Source organism: Rhinolophus sinicus, chromosome 16, assembly GCF_057876585.1.
Source record: "Rhinolophus sinicus isolate RSI-liver-muscle chromosome 16, RSI-T2T, whole genome shotgun sequence".
NCBI lineage: Eukaryota > Metazoa > Chordata > Mammalia > Chiroptera > Rhinolophidae > Rhinolophus > Rhinolophus sinicus.
In genome coordinates this window covers 19,251,051-19,273,055 of record NC_142516.1, presented here as the reverse complement: position 1 = coordinate 19,273,055, position 22,005 = coordinate 19,251,051, and the positions used below count along the sequence as shown (strand labels likewise).

Sequence of the window (22,005 nt, the reverse complement as noted above, 5' to 3'; positions counted from 1 at the left end):
TTCTCAGTCACCTGAGCCCATGGTTCTGCTCATCCTTAAAGCCAAGTGAAATGCCAGCTACATTGAAATCTATTGGAACCCTGGAAAACAAGGAAAGAGAACTTCAGAAGAACTCCCCCTTCCCTCCCCAACACACACACACACACACACACACACACATACACACACACACACACAATCTGGAAGAAGGGAAGAAGATTATCCAGAAAGCTAATTAGTGCTGAGCACCTAACACAAGCCAAGGAAAAATCTTTTCCCACCCCCTGGAAAAATTAGTGGATTAGTTTTCCCCCAAAAGAACAAAAAGATTTTCTTAAAACTTGGAGCAGTAAGGCTTGGTTCAGAGGTGATAGTTGTGGTTACGGGTTGCATCTTAGCATTTAGAGCTCATCTCCAGGCGTGATTTTGATGGAGTATCTCATTAAGAGTGAGTGAACGCATTTGTAGTTTCAGTCACCATTGATGCTCCTGAGGTCCCATGAGCAGAGGCCAGGCAAGTGAGAAGTTGAGGAACAAACAGGACTGAGGTGTTGCACCACACAGAGGGGTGATCATGTGGTTCATCCCCTGACTTCACGAGGTACCTCTTGGGAGCCTAATGAAGTTCAGAATGCTCCATGGCGTCTCGCATCTCCCTTGAGGAGACCCAAGCAGCGTGTCGGTTTCTGCCCCTGTCCTTCCCTGGGAGGCCCAGCTGTTGGTCTGTCCCCATCACCACCCAGGGCAACACCTGCTACCTTCAAAGCCGAGTTGCTCCTGGCTGAGTTCCTTGGAGTGGAGCAGGGCACAGTTTTGAAAAGTTTACCACCTAATATACACACATGCCCATGTTCCCATCTTCTTACTTAGTTCACAGGCTTATAGCTTTACACTCTGATTTTGTTGTTCAATGGCTATTATACAGCCCTCTTCACTTAGACTTCCTGAGTGAGCTATGCAAACGATCATATATAGCAGGCTTTCCGGGTCACTTTAGTAATGTATTATTACAATTAAAGACGATACATACTTGTTGAAGGATTTTTTAGCCAGTGAATATTTCACTTGGATTGTGAGCCCCTATCCCTTCTCTGAACTGCTGCTATGCTTCATGTGATCCTGTGTGTAAATGGGCAGGAGAGGCATCTGTTCTGGTCAGATTGGGCAGGAGATGGTGGACAGAGGAGACATGGTCAAGCTGACAGGTGTATAGAACAGGTGGGTGGCATATTTCAAATCATAGAATTCATGAAAACTCCATTGAGTTTGTGCACTTGGTATCTAGTCATTTGATATTTGTTCAGTATTTATCGAATGCCTTTTGTGTATCAGGCTTTGTTAGAGATGCTTGAGACAGTACTGGGTAAGGTTTCTACCCTCCCATAGCCTGCAGTCAGTGCTTCGAGAAGGATTACAGAGCAAGATGCTGTGCACACAGCGGCCTGGTCCCTGAGCAGTGTGTTTTTGTAAAGATCCCCAAATCCTAAAAAACATTTAGAAATCTAATTCTGGGATTTGGGCTTCAGCAGTCAGGAAAATAGTAATCAGGAAAATCAGGGAATATATATCTGCTAACAAGATTCACAAAGGTGGATGAAAGCATCATCTAGTAAGACAGTACCATGAGAAGACTGCCAGGACCACTGATGAACTTAGTTTTAAAGGTTAAAACGAGCCAGTGACAGAAATTGATAAGTATCAGAAGGAACACAAAGTGGGTCAAAACTGAAAAATCTGTAAATGTAACTTACAGTGTGGAAAAGAAAACACATCAAATTTATAGTTTATTAAAATACTTGATAAAATTCAACATCCTTTGTAATTAAGAAATGAAAAACATTTTTAACATAGTTTAAAATTTTATTAGGAACAAATATCTAATATACTTAATTAAACACTTGAAGCTTTGCCATAAAAGTTAAGAATTAGAAAACAATTTTGAAAAATAGGGATAATGAGGGATTTGCCTTCCTAAATATAAACCATATTCAGTTATAGGAATTTTAAGTGATGCAGTATTAATTGTAAAATAGTAAGTAGACCAACAAATCAGAATATAAACAATAGAAATACATGGAAAATCAAGGGCATTTTTGTTCTTTTCAAAAAGGGACCATAATACTGAACTAAAACCATATCAATTTTTTAATTCCTTTGAATTTCTCTGGGAAATGGTCTCTTTCCTTTGAATATTTTCGAAAATGAATGTTATGGCCCTAGGTTAGAGGGTTTAATCCTATTATCCCTTTTATGTCCTATTATGTCCCCTTTCAGAATTTCTAAAGTATTTCACTTGATGAGTAAAACTGGGTTACTTACCTTCCCAGCACCTGTCACAGACTCATCGTCACATCTAGAACACTTAACACCACTTTCATTACTCACTACTCTCATTCCTAAAAATGAGAGTCAGAATGGAGGAGCTATTAATATGATATATACAGTAGCTTCAAAATCTCATTCCCATGAGCAGATATTTCACAATAAGAAAGACCTGTCTTCCTTTCCTAAAAAGCAGTAAAGATGTAAGATTTAATTTATGTAACATATAACTGTATCCATATTTATAATTGTTTCCATACTTATTACCACATTTAAAATGATAATTTGTTTAGCCACTATGCATAAAGAAAATACATCTCTGTCTGAATGTTTCATCTTTTTCTACACCCTTTAGAAGAGTAGAGGTAATATAAACCAGAAGCTTTGTAAAACCTAGTAATTTTTGGAGACAGTAATATGAGAAGAGTGCCAGGACCACTGATAAACTCTAGTTTTAAGGTCAAAAAGAGGGTAGTGAGTCCCCGCAAGGGAAACTGAGAAATGGCAAAGTGGTGGAGGGCAGTATCGTGGAAGCCAGGGCAAGAGAGGGTTTCATGTAAGGCAGCCAGCTCTTCGTGCTGCTGAAAAGCTATGTGAAGAGAACCAAAGAGTGTTGATTGAAGTCCTTGACATTGGAGGTTATTGGTGACCTTGGCCAGAACAGTTCCCATGGAGAGTGGAGTGGCATGTGCATTTTCACATTATTCTCTGAAATCTGGGATCAGCTTCCCTTTAGTTCACTTACTGGAGTGGGGCTGTATTCTCAACATCTAGGACAGATTCTTCATTGCAAGACACTGCTACTCTCTTAAGTCTTGGAAAATTCCATTAGGAGAACGAGGCTATGTAAATTTAGAGGCATCTAAAAATGTTAACATCATTCACTTTGAGAGAGGATTTTCAGTTTTTCTATTTACTACACTTCTTTGAGTGGGCTGTAAAACATGACTCATGTCAAGTCATGCTCATTGATGGGTAAATCACTTTAAAATGTGATAGAATAATATAGCTCGTGAACACCTGGAACAATTTGAATGAACGAAATGCCATCAAAATTTTAACCCTTTCTCAAAGTATATAATAAAAACCTACACTCAGTGTAAACTGTAGAAATTAAAAACACAAATAATTGAGTGTTCAGAATTTTGAGCTATTTATGGGTATTTTAGATGCATTAATATTTTTGAAAGTATTTTGGATATAATATCAGTATCAAACTATTAACGAAGGTTATGGTGCTTGTTTTCCTTGATAGTCAAAATTCTATTTAAAATTATTTTAAAAATTAATTTGTTTTCTTGGCAAAGGCATGACTAGCTTGCATGACAGAAATGTATATTTCAAGTGAGGAGTTAAATTGGATCAGTCTCTCAAAGAGATGAGCAGCATTTGTTAGGAGAGATTGGTAGAGTGGGTAGGGTAAAAAGTACTTCAGATTGTTGGGTCTATTATCCTGACCCTCTGTGTGGGGTGCTCTTCACAGGATGTCGTGGGGGTGCTAGACTGTTGCAGAGTAATTGCCAAGGGTGGGTATATAATGAAGGAATTCCAGAACCTTTTTAGGCTCTTTGCTGTGCTTATTTTTATGCCTAGATGCCTCTCCTCTCCTTTTGCTCCATCCTTTTTCTTTTCAATCTGTGAGTTTCTACTAATCCTTCAGCTCTTAGTTTTAAATATCACTGTCAGAGAAGCTTTCTCTTATCCCCCAGAATAGAACAAGTCTCCCTGGATTTATGCTCTCTTAACACTCAGTGCATTGCTTTTGCAAACTTCTTGGTAGTATCCACAGTTTTAGGCATCCACTGGGGTCTTGGAACATATCCCCGCAGACAAGGGGGGCTACTGTATTCATGTGGTGCTGTCAAAATAAGTGATTCCTGAGTTTATTACTTTTTAAAGGAAACTGAACAAATCATCACTCCTGACCTGTACATTTGCTCTTCCTGTTATGATATTTATCTTGATTGAAAACAAATCTATCCTGGCTCCCAAGAAACCTAGAAATTATCCTCTCATTTCACCCTCATTCCTCAAAAGCAGTTCATCACCACTTGCTACCTGTTGTCTTCTAACAGGTCTGCCTTCTCTTCCTCTCTTTTCCATTCTCTTGGCCTCTGGTGTAGACTCCTGAAATAGCCTCCTTTGCCCCTTGCTACCTTCTAATCAGTCTCAAAAATTATGTTTCTAAAATATGAGTTTGGCCCATGTCTTTTTTCTGATGAAGGCCCTTCACAAAGTAAACTCGAAGCTCTTTGTGGTACACAAAGACCATCATGCTTTTGCCCTTGCATTATTTTTCAATTTAGTCTTTTCCCATAGTTCCCATCGTAAACATAGCAATCCAGTAATAACTGATGTCCTCCTTTTAGTTGGCTGAAATTATCACAGTTTCAAGTCACCATGCGTTTGTCTAGAATGCCTTCATATCTTTCAGAAAGCAGACCCTGACGTTCTTTGCATTCCCTACCCCAAAAGTAGATTCACTAATCATTATCCCCATATCTGAAACATATACTTATATTGTACCGTAGTCTATTAATTAATTGACTTCCATACTATTAAATTCTAAGCTTCTTGAAGTCAAGAATTCCAGTCTTTATTTTTTTTTATAGAATGCTTCACACAGTGTGTATTAGTTTCCTAGGGCTGCCTAACAAAGTGCCATAAATTGGATGGCTTAAAACAACAGAAATTTATTGTGTCTCAGTTCTGGAAGCTAGAGGGCCTAAATCAAGGTGTTGGCAGGACCGTGTTCCCTTTGAAACCTGTAGGGAAATCCTTTCTTCCTCTTCCTAGCTTCTAATGGTTTGCTAGCAATCTTTGGTGTTCCTTGGCTTACAGCTGCTTAACTCTTAACTGCTGACTTCATTGTCGCAGGGCTTTCTCTCTGTGTGTCTGTCTTCACATGGCCCTCTTCTTGTAAGGACACCAGTCGTGTTGTATTAGGGGCCTGCCCTACCTACTCCTGCAGTGACCCTGTTTCCAAATAAGTAACATTTTGAGGTGCTGGGAGTTAGGACTAAATACATCTTTTGAGGGGGATATAATTCAGTCCATATCCCAGTGGTCAGCATATAACAGGTACTCAGATGTTTGCTGAATTGAACATGTTATATATTTGTGGTATAGAATGATTTTTAGGTGTGATTATAAAAAAAAAATTACTAGGTACATAGTATCTTTTAGGTTTATTTCCAAAAATTACATGATGGATTACATGGTACTTGTGACATTTGAAAATTAATAAATATGCTATCTTAAAGTGAAAGCAAATATAATGTTCTCTAAATTCTTTATTTGTAAACCCACTTTTAGTGGCTATATTGTTTTGTGTGATTTACATATAATTTTTTTTTTGAAACAATGATTTCAAATTTTAGAAAGCACATTTTAGGCCTCAATATTAATAAATACCCTTTCCCTATCTTTTAACTGTATTTTTAGGTAGTATCTTCTTTCTGCACATTAATGTATATTAATATTAGAACTTTATTATTCAGATTTTTGGGGGGTAAAATCCTAGTTGTTTCAATATTTTTCATTTTAGCATATGCAATAAATTGCACCCTTTAATAGGAATATGAGGAAATTAGGTTTATAGGATTTGCTTCTTATGTTCTAAGAGTTGTAATTAGTGGGAAAATAAAATAGGAAGTGTTTTTTTGAGGTGAGCACATCATCCTTTATTTTTAAATTACTTCTTTTTTCAGTTACAGTTGACATTCAGTATTATTTTACATTAGTTTCAGGTGTACAGCACAGTGGTTAGACATTTATATAATTTATGCAGTGATCCCCCTGATTAGCGTAGTACCCACCTACCTGGCTCTATATATATAGTTGTTGCAACATTGTTAACTATATTCTTTATGCTGTATTCTAGTTTTTTAAAGAAGCCATTACTTCTCATCTTTTGTTTGATTTTCTTTGTTTCTAGCTTTGTTAATCACTGGCCTATTAGTGGAGGTATCATCAGTACTTTTTAGACCACACCCAAGTTTCCTTGTTAGCATTGAAATTTACTTAGGGGAACCTCTAAAAGAAGGTAGCAGTGTTGAGTGTGTTTAAGTTTAATAAATACCTTCTCCATCCCTGCTAAAGCCCTGTATTTATATTCTGTTAGCAATTGATGTAGTCCAATTTATGAAATTTTTTTATGACTCATGCTTTTTGCATGCTAAGAAACTTTTCCCATCCAAGGTCACTAAGATATTCTCTCCTCTTATTTCTTCTAGAAGTTTTCTAGTTTTAGATATTAAATTTAGGTCTGTGATCTATTTTGAGTTTATTTTTGTGTGTGGTGTAACTAAAGACGGATGTTTCTTTAAATAGGTTTCCAATTGACCCACCCAGCAACATTTGTTGAAATGATTTTCCTTTCCCGTTAAATTGCCGTACCCTTTTGTCAAAAATCGGTTAATCAAATATGTATGGATCTATTTCTGGACACTGACTCAGTTTCATTGATGTCTGTATCTATTCTTTCGTAAGTACCCCATGATCTTGATTGCAGTAGCTTGAAATTATTGTAAGTCTAGAAATCAGGTAGAGTGAGTCATCTACCTTTATTCTTATTTTTTAAATTTTCTTTGATTATTTTAGGTCCTTTGCGTTTCCATAGAAAATCAATTTCTTGTCAATTGCTAATTTCTTGTCAATTGCTACTGAAAAGCCCTGCTGGAATTTTTGTTGGAATTGCATTGAATATGTAGATCAATTCAGGAATAAGACCACCCTACCAATACTGAATCGCCAATCCATGAATATGGTATATCTCTGTTTATTTAGGTCACGTTTAATTTCAGCAATGTTTTGTAGTTTTTAGTTAGAAGTCTTGGACATCCTTTGTTAGACTTATTCCTAGGTATTTAATGTATTTGGCACAATTATAAATAGAATTTTTTAAAACTTAATTTTCTAATATTTTGTTGCTAATATAGAAAATAATTGATTTTTAGAATATTGATCTTGTATCCTGTTACTTTGCTAAATTCATATATGAGTTGTAGCAGGGTTGTTTTTTTTAAATTGTCTGGAATTTTCTACATAAACAGCCGTATCATCTATAAATAAAACAGTTTTACTTCTTATGTTCTAATTTTTCTACCTTTCATTTATCTTTATTGCATTATTTCAGTGGCTATGACCTCTAGTACAATGTTGGATAAAAGTGATGCAAGTGGACATTATTCCTGATCTTAGGAGGAAACAATTCAGTCTTTTACATTAAATATGATATTAGCTGTAGATTTTTCATAGATTCCCTTTATAAGTTTGAGGAAGTTCCTACTATTACTACTTTGCTAAGAGTTTTTTTTAATCACAAATGAATATTGAATTTTGTCAAATACTTTGTCTGCATGTATTGAAATGATTGTGTGGTTTTTCTTCTATGGACTGTTAGGTTGAATTATATTGATTGATTTTTGCATGTTCCTTGCATTCCTGGGATAAGTCTTACTTGGTGATATTTCATATATTTTTGGATTCAGTTTGCTAATGTTTTGTAAAGTATTTTTGCATCAAATGAGGAATATTCAGCTATGATTTTCTTTATTGTAATACCTTTGTCAGATTTTGGTATTAGGGTTATGCTGGCCTCCTCAAACAAGCTAGGTCGTGATCCCTCCTCCTATTTTGGAAAATTTTGGTACTGAATGTGTGCTAGCATTTGCCAATGAACTCTTTCTTTTGGAAATATTTTTTTTTTACTTAAAAAGTATTATAGATATATGGCTACTCAGATTTGTTTCTTTGTAGGTCAAGTTTGTCATCCATCAGCAGTGGAAATTTAGTGTTTTAAAACAACAGTAACAACAGACCCTTTGAAAGGTTCAGAACCCTCTAGAGAGAGAGATTACAAGGACTGTGGGGCAGATTGTTGTAATGACGTCGGGTGAAAGCCAACTTAGACCACTGGTATGTGGTTGGTAACTCGCTTCGTCAGGTTTTGGAAAAGTAACAATCTTTTCTTTTTTTTCTTGGTTTCATTTTTATTTGTACCTTAAATTACACTAAAGATTAGATATGTCACAAGATAATGGGAAGTGATAAAAGACCATCTAATCACTCTATGAATTTCATTTAACAATCTCTATTTTTGTGTGTGTATAATACAAGTAGGAAAACTGAAAGTACAAATGTTATCTCACATGAAATATGTATTACTTTGTTCATTCCTTTTTTTTCCCCAGCTTCAGGTGTACAAAACAATGTAATGGTTAGACATTTCACCCCTCACAAAGTGATCACCTCCCTCCCCCAATCTGTTGCCCTCTGACATCGTATATGTCTATTACAATTCCATTGACTCTGTTCTCTATGTTGTATTCATACCCCGTGACTATATATATTAAATTATAGTTGACATACAGTGTTATTCAGCTTCAGCTTCAGGTGTACAGCGCAGTGCTCAGGCACCTACCTCATCCCTGAGGTGGTCTCCCTAATAAGACGAGGGTCCATCGGATACCCTACAAACTCTGTACAACATTATTGATTATATTCCCCAAACTGTCTTTCATATCCCCATGGCTATCTTGTGGTTACCGATTGTGCTTTCTAATCCCCTCCCCTTCTCCATCATCCCCACCTAGTAACAGTCTTTTTGTACCTTTTTTGTGTGTGTGTAAAGAAGTTTTTCTCAAACTTTTGAAAGAAAAATATTTTCGTGGACCTTCTTCATGGCCATTGCTGGTTTAAGTCATTTTTATCGTAATGTTATTTAAATATGTATTAACAGAACTTATAGTTCTGATATAGCTGTAAACCAAAACAGACATACAAATGCAACTTAAGTAAAACTATAGCATCAACATAATTCATAGGGAACCAGACTTGAGACAATATCTTTTTACTGTTATAAAGCTGGAGGCATTGTGTGGTGATTAAGAGCTTGGTTTCCGGAGTAAGATTGAAGGTCAGATTTTTGTTCCACCATTTACTCTGCCCATGTGACATAGTTTACTTATTTATAATATGAGTTCAGTAATTTACCTGACTTACTAGAATTATGATGTAATTAGGATTATTGGTTTATCACGTCCTAGAACAGTGGGTGACAAACAGTAATTGTTTCATAAATATTAGCTGTAATAATAATTAGTTCTATATTGTTGTTTTACTGAAATCTAATGATCAACGTTGGGTTTAATGGTAGAAAGTCTGATTCTATATTTAATGTTTCCAATTTTGACTTTAATAATATAAATACTAAACCAATCTTCTTTCCTAAGTTAACATACAGTGTGGTGATAATAATTTTATAGCTTTTTTGCTAAATTAGGACAATCAAATCTCATACTTAATAAACTGTGCTAGGTACGACTCCTAATGAAGTGTCACTTGATAACTCCGTAAAACTGAGCGTCTAAACCTAGTCATTGTCCATATCAGATATGTGAAAATACTATTTGAAGTTACTTTTCAGTTCTTGAAGATATAGAAAAAGCATTAATTTTCAGCATAGAGCTTATCATCCGACTTTTAATGGAAATGAGTACATCCTAGAAACTATTCTCAGCATTTTGAAAATACCTTGATTGGCTTGTCATTGATTCTATTATGTATTGAACTTAGAATATACTGCAGTACATTGATAGCTATTCTTTGTCAGCTTGGACTCAATCCATTTAATTACCCTAAATATCAGCTAATTATGCTCTCAACCAGTTGACATCAGTTACTGGTTGAAATATATTAATAGTAATACTGGAAAAATTTTTCATGTGGTACTCGAGAAAACTTGAAGAGCCTCTTCATGAAATTGCCAGTCAACTTCAAAATGTAATAAAAACGACTTACTACAGTTGATTCTTAAAGGTTGGTGGTTATTATAAAAGTGGATAAGCCTGTAACAAAATTTTTAATTTTATTTACTTTGTGTCTTATTTTAAATTTTTCTTCTGGGACCTTCAGCAATGGTACTATTTTACTAACTGTGTTTTACTGAGACTCGAAGTTATTTTGAGTTCCAAATGCTTATATACAATTTTGTGTTTTGATTCTGCCACATGTTTGAACGGTTACAACTTCATTCAAATATTGTGCCTTAATGTATATGATTTTCTTTCTATAAGCGTATTCCTTTCAACTCCTTTTTATTTTCTCAGTAGCCTATGACACTTAAAGTGGTATATTGCTTCACCATTACATATGCCATTTTCATGAGGTCAAATCATGATGCCTTTTATTTGAAAATTAGTAATGCAGAAGAGGTTTTGTATTGATATCTGCTAAAAAGAACACAGCACAAACAGATTTCCCAACAAATTGGAAGTCACGTGATGTCACTTTAGTGATTATGGGCACTAACGTGACTAGAGATGCAGAAGCAAAGCGGGTGCTAAAATCACGCAGCAATACTTGGATGTAAAGTGATTGTTTAGACGATTCTTATATTAATTGTATTTTTTTATTATGATCAAAATAAAGACAGTTACAAACATTTTGACATAGAATTACAGACCTCTCAAGAATTTATTTGTGGAGTCCAATCTGAGAAGCAACTGTACTGGGATATGGTGCAGAGAAAATGAAGGATTCTGCTCTAAGGTTTCAAAAACCAGAGATGTCTGTATTATTTTTTGTGTATCAATTAGTAATTGAACTTAGCTGTATGTAATAACATACTCCAACAACAGTGGCTTAAGCAAGATTGGGGTTCATCTTTCCCTGTAAGGCAAGGAATCCTAGGCAGTTCAGAGCTGAGGCAGTGGCTCCAGGAAGTTACCAGGGACCCAGGCTCCTTTGGGCTCGTCTCTCTCACCCTCAAGCTCTCATTTCATGCTTCCAAGTGGGCCTCTGCTCTAGCCACCATGTTCTTGTTCCAGGCAGGAAGAAAGGGAAAGACAGAGGCCCAAAAAGCAAAAACTGGACAAGTCTGTGTTACACATCACCGGTTAGAACTGTGTCCTATGGCCACGCCCGTTTCAAGGGAAGCTGGGAAATATAAAAAAAACAAAACAGGCCTTTTATCTGCATTTTGTTGTATGAAAGGAATATAAGTAAGTCCATAAATTGTTAGAGTATAAAGACCATATAGTCCTGTCATTTTGGGCTTAGGGATAATTAGTGACTTGTCTAAGGCCACAGACATCCGTTTCAAGACTGGAATTTGAAGTTCCTGAATTTCATGCTGTCACTGTTCTTTCCATTTACTGTGCTGCTTCATAAAATCTGGTAGCTCGTGTGTTACTCTCCTGCATAGACAAGACAGCTGTGTTTTGGTTACACCACTAGGGAGAAAATCCTCTAATCCCTGGAATGATTCTAATGAAAGCGATTGGAGGAAATTTCATGTTTCTTATTTGAGGGCTTATATGTTCAGCTTGTGTTGGGGTGTTGCCAATTTTGTATTCATTCATTCATTCTTCATTCATTGATTCAGCAGCAACAACCGATTATAAGATCTGAAGAGCAGTACCATGTCTTACTAATTTCTGTATCCACAAGTAGGTCCTCATTGATGAATGATTATGTATCATAGTTTCTGTCCTGAGGGAATCCTCAGTCAAGTCTGGGAGATAGACAAGAATGTGAATGGTAACAGTATAGCCAAGACAAAGTGCCTTGAGATGATGGAGGTGCAGGTGAAGAGAATCTAAATAAATCTCTGAGGCTGAAAGAGGGTCTGGAAAGTTTTCAACAGGAGATGGTCCCAAGTTCAGTCTTGAAGGGGGTTTTCAGGTGAAGAAAGAGGAGGGCTGAAGGTCAAACCAAAGCATGTGTTTTTAGAGGCCCACTGGGGAGTGAAAAACTGTATTTAAAGAGACCGTAAGAAATGTGGGGAAAGGCCATGATAGTAGGAAGTGAGGCTTGACAGGTTGACTCTGGCCATGGCCCCATCACGCAGGCCTCATTGCCATGTTAAAGGATTTAAATTTACCTAACTCTGCTGAGGGGGCCATGGAAGCAGGGTACGGAGGTGGGGAATGGACGCTCAGATCACCTGGTGTTGCAGTTAGATCTTGGCACCTTAGTGCAGAGCTCACGTCTTTATAGGTGAAAGGCACCTCTTGTCACCCAAGCTGTAGATGACCAGGGCAAACTAAACCATCAAAATCCTTTGTTCCTCCCTGCCCAGTTCTCCCCAGGATCTCCCTTTTGGCAGAGCCTTACTTGACCTTTGTAGTCACGTGTGGACTGCACGTGCCTCATTTCACTTTTCCTGCCCATCATGTTGTCTTCACTCTTATCCCCTCAGGGACCCATCACAAGTGATTCCTTTTGACCTCTGCCCAATAAACAACGATTTACTCCTATGTGGTAGTTGGTTATCGTTGGGTGTATAGGAACCGCAGATGGTGAAATACACCAGGCACGTCATTTACCTCCAATTGTGAGATGAAAAGCCAGGTTGCAGGCATTTCAGACAGCAAGAAGGTGGGAAGCCTGCCCTTAAAGTTTGGTTTGAGTGCTGGCACCCGGCCTACCTATCCTCTCTTGGGGTCGGCAGCCTGCCTGTGCCCCTGACCCCAGCAGGCACCCCTAGTGGCTCTTTTCCCAATCTGTTCTTCCTTCTCTGCTAAAGACGTTTCTTCCCCACTTCCCAGATGTAGCCCCTCACTGTCTCCTTGGACTCCCAGTTGCATCATCGGTGGTCTGGTGCCCAGCAGAGAATGTCTCCCCTCCCTGACATCTACCCTAGACCAGATCTAGGCTCTGACATCTACCCTAGAACAGATTTTGGCTCTCCTCTAGTCATGACGTTTCTGATGGCAGAGGGTGAAGTTGTAAGTGCGTCCTCTTGGTCAATATACACATTTTATTATTAAGGGGCTGACTGAACTTCTCTCTTTGTGACTTTGGACATAAAATGTACCATGAAAAAGCTCACCTCTTTTTTATTGGTCATTTCTTTTTTTTCCTTTCTTTCCCTTTTTTTTCTTATGCAGGCATTATTATAACAATAAAGAAAACCAATAAAAAATTTCTCAAATCTCACAACCATAAGGCATCAGCTATTTTTACTTTTTGCTGTACGAGTATGCGTATTTTCTTCCAGTCCCTGCCCATATGCAGTGATATTAACTAGATGCAGTTTTGAAGTGCATTTACTTTTTTATGCTACATGATGATCATAGCAAGGAAATTGAATTGAGATACAGGAATATCTTGGGTAATAATGGCTTCTTATTTTGATTATTTCCCTTTAGGAAAGACACTGCTGATCCTGTACCATGGAGGATTGCCTTCATACGTCATCTGAGAATCTGTCCAAATTGGTCAGCTGGGCCCACAGCCATGGGACTATTTGCAGCCTCATTCCTAACCTGAAACACTTGCTTTCAGAAGGTTCCCATGGGAACCTCACAGCAATGTGGGGCTGTAGTGCTGGCCATGCCTATCACTGGCCACTGACAGCTACCTGCAGAGCTGGGTCCCAAGAAAGGGTCTGTTTCCAGGATAACAGAAGTTTTAACTCTGATAGTCCCAGTATAATTGGAGTGCCCTCTGAGACACAGACTAGCCCAGTTGAAAGGTACTCTGGGAGACCAGTGAAAGCGAAGCTAGACTGTAATCGGACCAGAGACTCTTGTGACTTCTCTTATTGCAGTGAGCCCTCTGAACTGGATGAAGCTGTTGAAGAATACGAAGATGAAAACACCCTGTTCGACATGGTTTGTGAGTCTTCTGTTACAGATGAGGATAGTGACTTTGAACCTCAGACCCAAAGGCCTCAAAGCATTGCTCGCAAAAGGCCTGGAATAGTTCCCTCTTCTATTCATTCAAGCTCCCAGACTCAGATGGTTGATGAATGCAGCAATGATGTCATCATCAAGAAAATCAAACAAGAGATTCCCGAAGATTATTACATTGTGGCCAATGCGGAGCTGACTGGAGGAGTGGATGGACCGGCCCTCTCCTTGACTCAGATGGCAAAACCTAAGCCTCAGACTCATGCTGGTCCCTCCTGTGTCGGGTCTGCTAAGCTAATTCCCCATGTAACATCTGCCATCAGCACAGAGCTAGACCCACATGGTATGTCTGCATCCCCGTCTGTGATGTCCAGACCAGTTGTCCAGAAGACGGCTAGGGCATCTCTGGCTTCACCAAACAGAGGGCCCCCTGGTGCCCACGGCACCAACCAGCAGGTGGCCATGCAGATGCCTGTGAGCACATCCCATCCTAACAAACAGATCAGCATCCCTTTGTCTGCCCTGCAGCTGCCTGGACAGGATGAGCAAGTTGCTTCTGAAGAGTTCCTGCCCCATCTGCCCAGCCAGGTCTCCTCCTGTGAGGTAGCCCTTTCTCCCTCAGTTAACACAGAGCCAGAAGTGAGCTCCAGTCAGCAGCAGCCCCCACTTGCTCCAACCATAACCACTGAGGCCATGGCACAGTGCATACCAGGTATGGCATGTGAGGTGACAGTGAGTCCCTCATCCAAGTACATCAGAGAATTCCGCGCCGTCACCACTTCTAAAACCATTGGCTCAGTTTGCTATAATTCAGGCCTTTATTATTCTTAGAAAGATAGAAATAGTGAAATGTATTACATCCAGGTGCTACTATAAAGGAAATTCTGAATTAAGGCCATCCATCTAGTTGATGTATCTCAAGGCTGAAGGGATAGCTGTAGGATTGTGCTGTTGATATTGCATTGCTAGATTTAAGGTTTGTATCTAATCTTAAGTTGAATTTTTATACAGTTATTTTTGAAAACACTTTTATGCTGCCCTAGTTTCGAGGTATTTGGTTGCTCTTTGAAACCAAAATGACGTTGGGTTAGGCACAGAATGACAATAGGCCTAATGTTTTTCCATTTATTTGTCTGAATCAGCTTGGCATTTCTGTTCGTTTTCGTTGGTGCGGCAGTTAAAACAAGTTTTTTAAAAAGCAACAAACCTTTCTAAAAGAAGTATTTGATCTCTCAAAATTTAAAAGAACCAGATAGCTTGCATTTCTGGAATACGTGCGTCTAACTGGAATGGATTGGGAGGAGGAAAGGGAAACAATTTATATGAGGCCCCTATCTGTAATTCTAACATTCTAATGTTCTTTAATTTTAACATTCGGTACTTCTTTAATCTGGACTATTATTATATGAAGAAGGTTTGGATGTCACACTTTTAGGTTCATGATTCAAGTCTAATAGGCCAGAAGTTGGAAATGTAGACGAGGATGAACAGACATGCAGAGGCTATAGAAAGCAGAAATTTGTGGCACATTTTGGCTACATTTTACTCCCTCTCAAGAAAGTCATGTATTTTGGGAAGAGCTTCCTAGAATCCTGAGATACCTGTGCCTTTACCCTGTAACTTTCTAGAATTCAGTGGCTTTACAAAATGCTTTCCCAATGTTAGTGTCAACCTTAAGATCCCCAAAGGAAATCTTTGGTTTATGAGTTTTCTAACACAGTCATGGTACTATAATAAAATATACAATTGGAAATAGTCCCATCTTGATTCAGAATTGTGCTTTTCAGTTTATTCATTTTTATTGCATTTTAAAATAATAGCTTTCTTGAGACATAATTCACATACCATGAAAGTCACTCTTTTAAAATGTACAGATTCAGTGGTTTTTGGTATATTCACATACTTGTGCAACCATCACCACTATCTAATTTCAAAACATTTTAATCACCCCAGAAAGAAACCCCATATCCATTAGCAGTCACTCTTCCCCTCCTTCCAGCCCCCGTCAACCAAATAATCTACTTTACGTCTCTATGGATTTGCCTATTTCTGCACATTTCATATAAACGGAGTCATGTTATGTAGCCTTTTGTGATGGCCTTCTTGCACTTAGCGTACTTTTTTTAAGGTTAAGCTATGTTGTAGTGTGTGTCAGCAGTTCTTTCCTTTTTATTGCCAAGTAATATTTCATTGTATGGGTAATACCATATTGTTTTTTCTTTCATCAGTTGATGACATTTAGGTTGTTTCTATTTGAGGGCTATTATGAATAATGCTGTTAATAACATTTGTGTACAACTTTTTATGTGGATATTTCATTTCGCTTGGGCAATAACTTAGAAGTGGAATTGCTGGGTTCTATAGTAACTCTATGTTTAACTTTTGGAGAAGCTTCCAAACTGTTTTCCAAAGCAGCTTCACCATTGTACAGTCTTACCAGTATTGTAAAAGTTTCCTATTCCTCCACATGCTCAACAATACTTATTATTTTCTGTTTTTCTAAAAAATTATAGCTGCCCCTTTGGGTGTGTGAAGTAATATCCCATTATGGTTTTGATTTACATTATCCTAATGACTAATGTTGAATTTTTTTTTCATGTGCTTACTGGCCATTTGTATATCTTCTTTTGAGAAATTCGAATCCTTTGCCCATTTTCTAATTAGGTTGTCTTTTTATTGGTAAATTGTATGATGAGCCCTTTTACATTCAGATTACAAGTCCCTTATCAGATATATGATTTATAAATATTTTCTTCCATTCTGTGGGTTGTCCCTCCTTCCCTCTCTTTTCTTTCTTTTTTTTTTTTAAGTTTTACTTCAGTCATTTAATAATAACAAGGTCTTTGGCTAATATTCACATCATTAGGTACAATGTTATCTTTATGAGGATGGCAAAAGTCTTTGTACTACTAGGAAATCTCACTCTTGATACATGCAGGATATAAGGAGTACCTTTTCACTTAAATAATTGTGAATCTGATTTGTTTGTCTCTCCCCCACCTTTTGTTTTGTAAAATAGGAGACTTAACTTGACAGTTTTCTACATTCTCAAATTATATTTGAGGGTAGAATTCAGAAATGTATTTTGCAAAGTGGGTCAGTACACCAAAACAGCTTAGTAAGACTATTAACTTGAGCTGCACACACCTCCATTAAATTACCTCTGTAAAGCGAGATGGCAAGACGTCCTTGCATCTGCCGAGTGGATAGTAAATGAGATATTGAGGCTCTTTACTAAACCAAATATGAGTATCTTACTATATATAACTATTTCAGAGAAGAAATTCAGCCTATTGCAAAAAATATTTTAATCTATTTTTTTGTTGTATAGATTACATTTTCTTAGGGTTTTTTTTTTCCTTTTCTCAATGAAATTGCACTTTTTATGATAGCTGTAAAAAGCAAGCATGGCCAAGGATGGCACATAACATACACAGTCATAAATTATGATTTGGCTTTATTCTCCCAGAGAGGATAGGTTTAGCTTGGAGATGAACCTTCAAGAAAAACAGTCTTGAAGAACTGGTGATTGGAGTTTCCTAAGGAATGATCCTGATGTTTTCATTCATTGCTCTGTGGAAGGATATTATATTGCTAAGATATTGTTGGCTTTAGAGAAACGCTATTTGGATTGGAAACATCAATGGGACAATTAAAAATCTGATTGACATTTTTCTATTGGGAGAGATATGTAAAGATAACTTAACAATTTACCTTTGTTGCACAGAGCCCAAACTATGCTTTGTGCTATAAAAGTTTTATTTGTTTTTGCATATTTATTTATAGTAAATAGTTGTACTCAAAATTTTACTTATTTATTTTGTATATTTATTTACAGTAAATAGTGTTCATTGTAAACATAGATTTTTTTAAAATTTAAAATCCATCACATCCAAATAAATATATGTGAGTAAATATGTACAGATGGACCTTACACAGTTAATAAATGTAGCATACTTGGGATTAAGCAAAGAAGAGAGGTTCTGAAAGAAATGGCTGAAAGCAGAATCAGGGACATTTAAAATGGATGTTGTATAAGTCTTTATCAAATGGAGTCTTTATCAAATCATTGTAGAAATATTACATACCTTTGAGTAATTTTTTTTAAATAAAGAATTTGACAAATGACTATTGAATCAGCCAGAACAAAGAGAAATTGTTCCACTTTGTTTAGAGTTTTACTGATGTCATTTAATTCTGTTCTCCCACTGGAAAATCATCCTTATTTCTGTTCAGAACTAAACTCACAATGTTATAAAATGTTAATCAAGGTGTGGATAAAATTATTAATTTTCATGTCAGTTCTGTCATACTGTTCAACCCAAATCTTAGCAAATAGTAACAAGTAAAGAGGACATACATTATTAGAATTATTGACTATCTCCCAGCAGCTTAGATTCTATTAGTTTTTGAGGTTTTTAATTTGGACATTTGGCATAATTTTAAATCTCTATTATACCATGAGTTGGGTTTTTATGTGTATATTTCTTAAATATGCACACATACACACCACTCCCTATGATTTTGTGCAAAGACCCCTTTTATTAATCAGCTCTTATATCAGAAGTTTTGTAGTAGCAGGCAATCAACTTCCGCTTATCAAATTTGTAATATATATGTTTTTTCTTTTGAAAATACCCATTTTTATCTTTTTCTAATAGATTCATATATATTCTTTATATATTTGAAATATTAACTCATAGTTGATTGGATATGTTGGAAATACATAATCATGTATATTAGAAATACATTTCTTAATTTACCATTAACCTTTAATTTTGTTGATGGCATTTTTTTCTTTAGAATGTTTTAATACCCAATTTTTTAAAATTCAATTTAGTCAAACAGAAACAAAAATAATTTACTCATTTTTCTCAACCTCTACCCCCTACCTCTAACAACCACCATTTTGTTCTCTGCATCTATGAGTTTGTTTTGTTTTTTCTTGGTATAGATTTCCACATGTAAGAGAGATCATAAGGTAGTTGTCTTTCTCTGCCTGATTTATTTCACTTAGCTTACTGCCCTTGAGGTCTATCCATGTTGTCAAAAATAGCAAGATTTCATTTTTTTATGGCTGAATAATATTTCTCTTTGTGTATGTGTGTGTGTGTGTGTGTGTGTGTGTGTGTGTGTGTGTGTGTATCACATCTTCTTTGTCCATTCATCCATCAGTAGACACTTACGTTGTTTCCATATTGTGGCTATTGTAAATAATGCTGTAATGAACATGGGGGTACATCTGTCTTTTTGAATTAGCATTTACTTCTTTGGATAAATACCCAGAAGTGTAATTGCTGAATCAGATGGTAATTCTACTTTTAAATTTTTGAGGAACCTTCATGCTGTCTTCCAGAGTGGCTGTATCGATTCACATTGCAGAAGGATTCCCTTTTCACTACATCCTCACCAACACTTGTTATTTCTCATCTTTTTGATAATAGCCATTCTGATAGGTGTGAGGTGATATCTCACTGTGGTTTTATCTTCACTTATTCCATTTTTTAAAAAAATTTTATTGGGGAATAGTGTGTTTCTCCAGGGCCCATCAGCTCCAAGTCGTTGTCCTTCAGTCTAGTTCTGGGGTTGCAGCTCAGCTCGAAATCCAGTTACCATTTTCAATCTTCTTAGTTGCAGGGGGCACAGCCCACCATCCCATGGTGGGAATTGAACCGGCGACCTTGCTGTTGAGAGCGAGCGCTCTAACCAACAGAGCCATCCAGCTGCCCCTCCGGAAGCTCAGCGGCAGCTTGATGTCTTCAATCTACTAGTTGTGGAGGGCACAGCTCACTGGGCCATGTGGGAATTGAACTGGCAACCCTGTTGTTCAGAACTTGTGTTCTAACCAACTGGGACATCTGGCTGCCCTGTTGATCCATTTTTAATCAGATTTTTCTTTGCTATTGAGTTGTGGTATTTTTTGAACTATGGATTTCCTTAATTTTTATGAAGGCTATTCTTTCTACTTCTGTCTGTCTAGCTAGTTAGTTATCAGCTTTTCTGCCTTTGGTATTTTGCTTAGAAAGTTCTTTCCCTACCTTCAATGAGAGAAATATTTACCTGTATTTTCCTCTGGTTCTTTTCTGGTTTTCTTTTCCTCTCCTCCCGTTCTGTCTTCTTTCTTTTTTCACATTTAACTCTATAATAAAATATATTTGGGAGTGGAACCTCACTTCATTATTTTTGCAGGTAGTCAAATGTTCCAGCATCATTTGTTGAATAATTCTCATTTTCCACTGAATTGACTTATGTACCACATTTTTTTTATAATTGGGTCTATATCTAGATTTTCAACTCTTTATTGATTTATCTTTTTTCTTCTAATTTTTACTATTCGATTACATTTTATGCAAAACAAAATGCATTTAGAGAAAAAGAGGGGTTAGTCTAAAGCATTTAATAGAATACTTTTTGAAAAACTACTCAAAATTGAGTTCAGTGAGCTTTTAAAAATTGAGTCATTCATTGAGGCATCAAGCCCTCACCCTGGAAATGGTATTGAGATCAGTCACATAGACCACACAACTGAGTGTGGGTACGGTGGGAGTGTTCTTCCAAGGACACTCTGGATTCTGTTCTTGAAAAGGGCAGCAAACCAGAGATACCCACTACTATTTATATGGGGTTTGTTTTTTGTTTGTTTTTGGTGGGTTTTTTTTTTTTTAGATTTAGTTTATTTATGTGGGCAGATAGGAGTTATTTATATACGTCATTCAAAGACAAAATATACTAGAACAGGTTTCAAATGTAAGGGATACAAATAGTTAAAAGTGTGTGTGTGTGTGTGTGTGTGTATGTGTGTGTGTGCATATATGTGTACACACACACACACACACACACTCATGTGTTATTTGATATATTTCCTTATTCCACAAGACATATATGCCTCTTTTTGCAAGATGGAACAAGACTAAATTTGTTTTCTTAGCCATGCCCTTTCCTGTACTTTCCTGCAGGAAGACCTGAGACATAAATTCTGAAAGGTAAGAGAGGCCAAGTACAAATTCATTCTCAGTTTATGCCATCGTTTCCCTCCTTCTCATAACGGGGTGCTCATCTGGATTGAGGTGGTGGGCAGTGCTGGCCATTGACATAGGAGAGCCTGGCCACTCAGAGTTTGGAATCAGACGTGCCCAGCTTGATTCCCAGCCCTCCCTCCTGCTGGCCTTGTGACTTTAAGTCATTTCTTTTCTCTGAGACTCAGTTTGCTTATTTCAAAGTAATGTTAATAATGCCTGATTTATATACCACGTTTGTTTATAATTGGGTTTATTTCTAGATTTTCAATTCTGTTTTTTTTAATTTCTTTATCTTTTTTCTTCTAGTTTTTACAATTTGATTATATTTTATACAAAACAAAATGCATTCAGTGGAAAACGAGGGGTGTAGTTTGAAAACCAAATGTAAAAATACAGGTAAAGCCCACTAAAGAATGTACCTGACGTATGATAAACATTTAATGAACAGTAGTTTCTACCATTATTATTTTTACTTTCATTATCGTTGTCATTGTTGCCATTATTAGGTTGTGCTCAATACTCTTAAATACTGAAGTAGATTCCAATTTAATGCAGTTACACCCATTCATCTACTAAAACAGGGTCCAAGGACCAGTATCATCTGGGAGCTTATTAGAAGTGCAGAATTTCAGGCTGTACCCCTGACCCACGGAATCAGAATTTGCATTTTAACGAGCTCTCCAGGTAACTTGTATGCACACTGAAGCTTGAGAAGCAGTGATCTGAGGAATGCAGGCTCCGCATTCTAAGGCTCATTGTTATTTCATCTGGCCACCCAGTAACTCTGAATACTTCCTGTGTGAGAGAATTCCCTCCTTTGTGCGTCTGCATGTCCCCACTAGGTCCAGAGGTTATATTCCTCCAGATTCTTTGTTTAAAACAATGAAAGCCCAGTCTAGCTAGTTTAGGCAGAAAAAGAATTTAATAAAGGCCACAGAATTTCCTGGAACACCAGGAAACTTGCTTTCTGAGTTTACATTGCAGGGAGGGCACAGTCTTATGATCTCAGGCTTTGCCAGTCAAATGCGTGCACACCAGACTCTAAT

General features: G+C 37.1%; 1 protein-coding gene across 5 annotated transcripts in view; it reads left to right on the top strand.

The window, feature by feature from the left end:
* Nucleotides 1–22,005, top strand: part of KIAA1958 (KIAA1958 ortholog) — a 135,817-nt gene that overhangs the window by 51,525 nt on the left and 62,287 nt on the right. For all 5 annotated transcript variants that reach the window (XM_074330837.2, XM_074330835.2, XM_074330836.2 and 2 more), the window contains one exon: nucleotides 13,458–14,652. In XM_074330837.2, coding sequence (XP_074186938.1) covers nucleotides 13,482–14,652 — 1,171 coding nt within the window. In that variant the 5' untranslated portion in view covers nucleotides 13,458–13,481. The remainder of the gene's footprint in view (nucleotides 1–13,457; nucleotides 14,653–22,005) is intronic.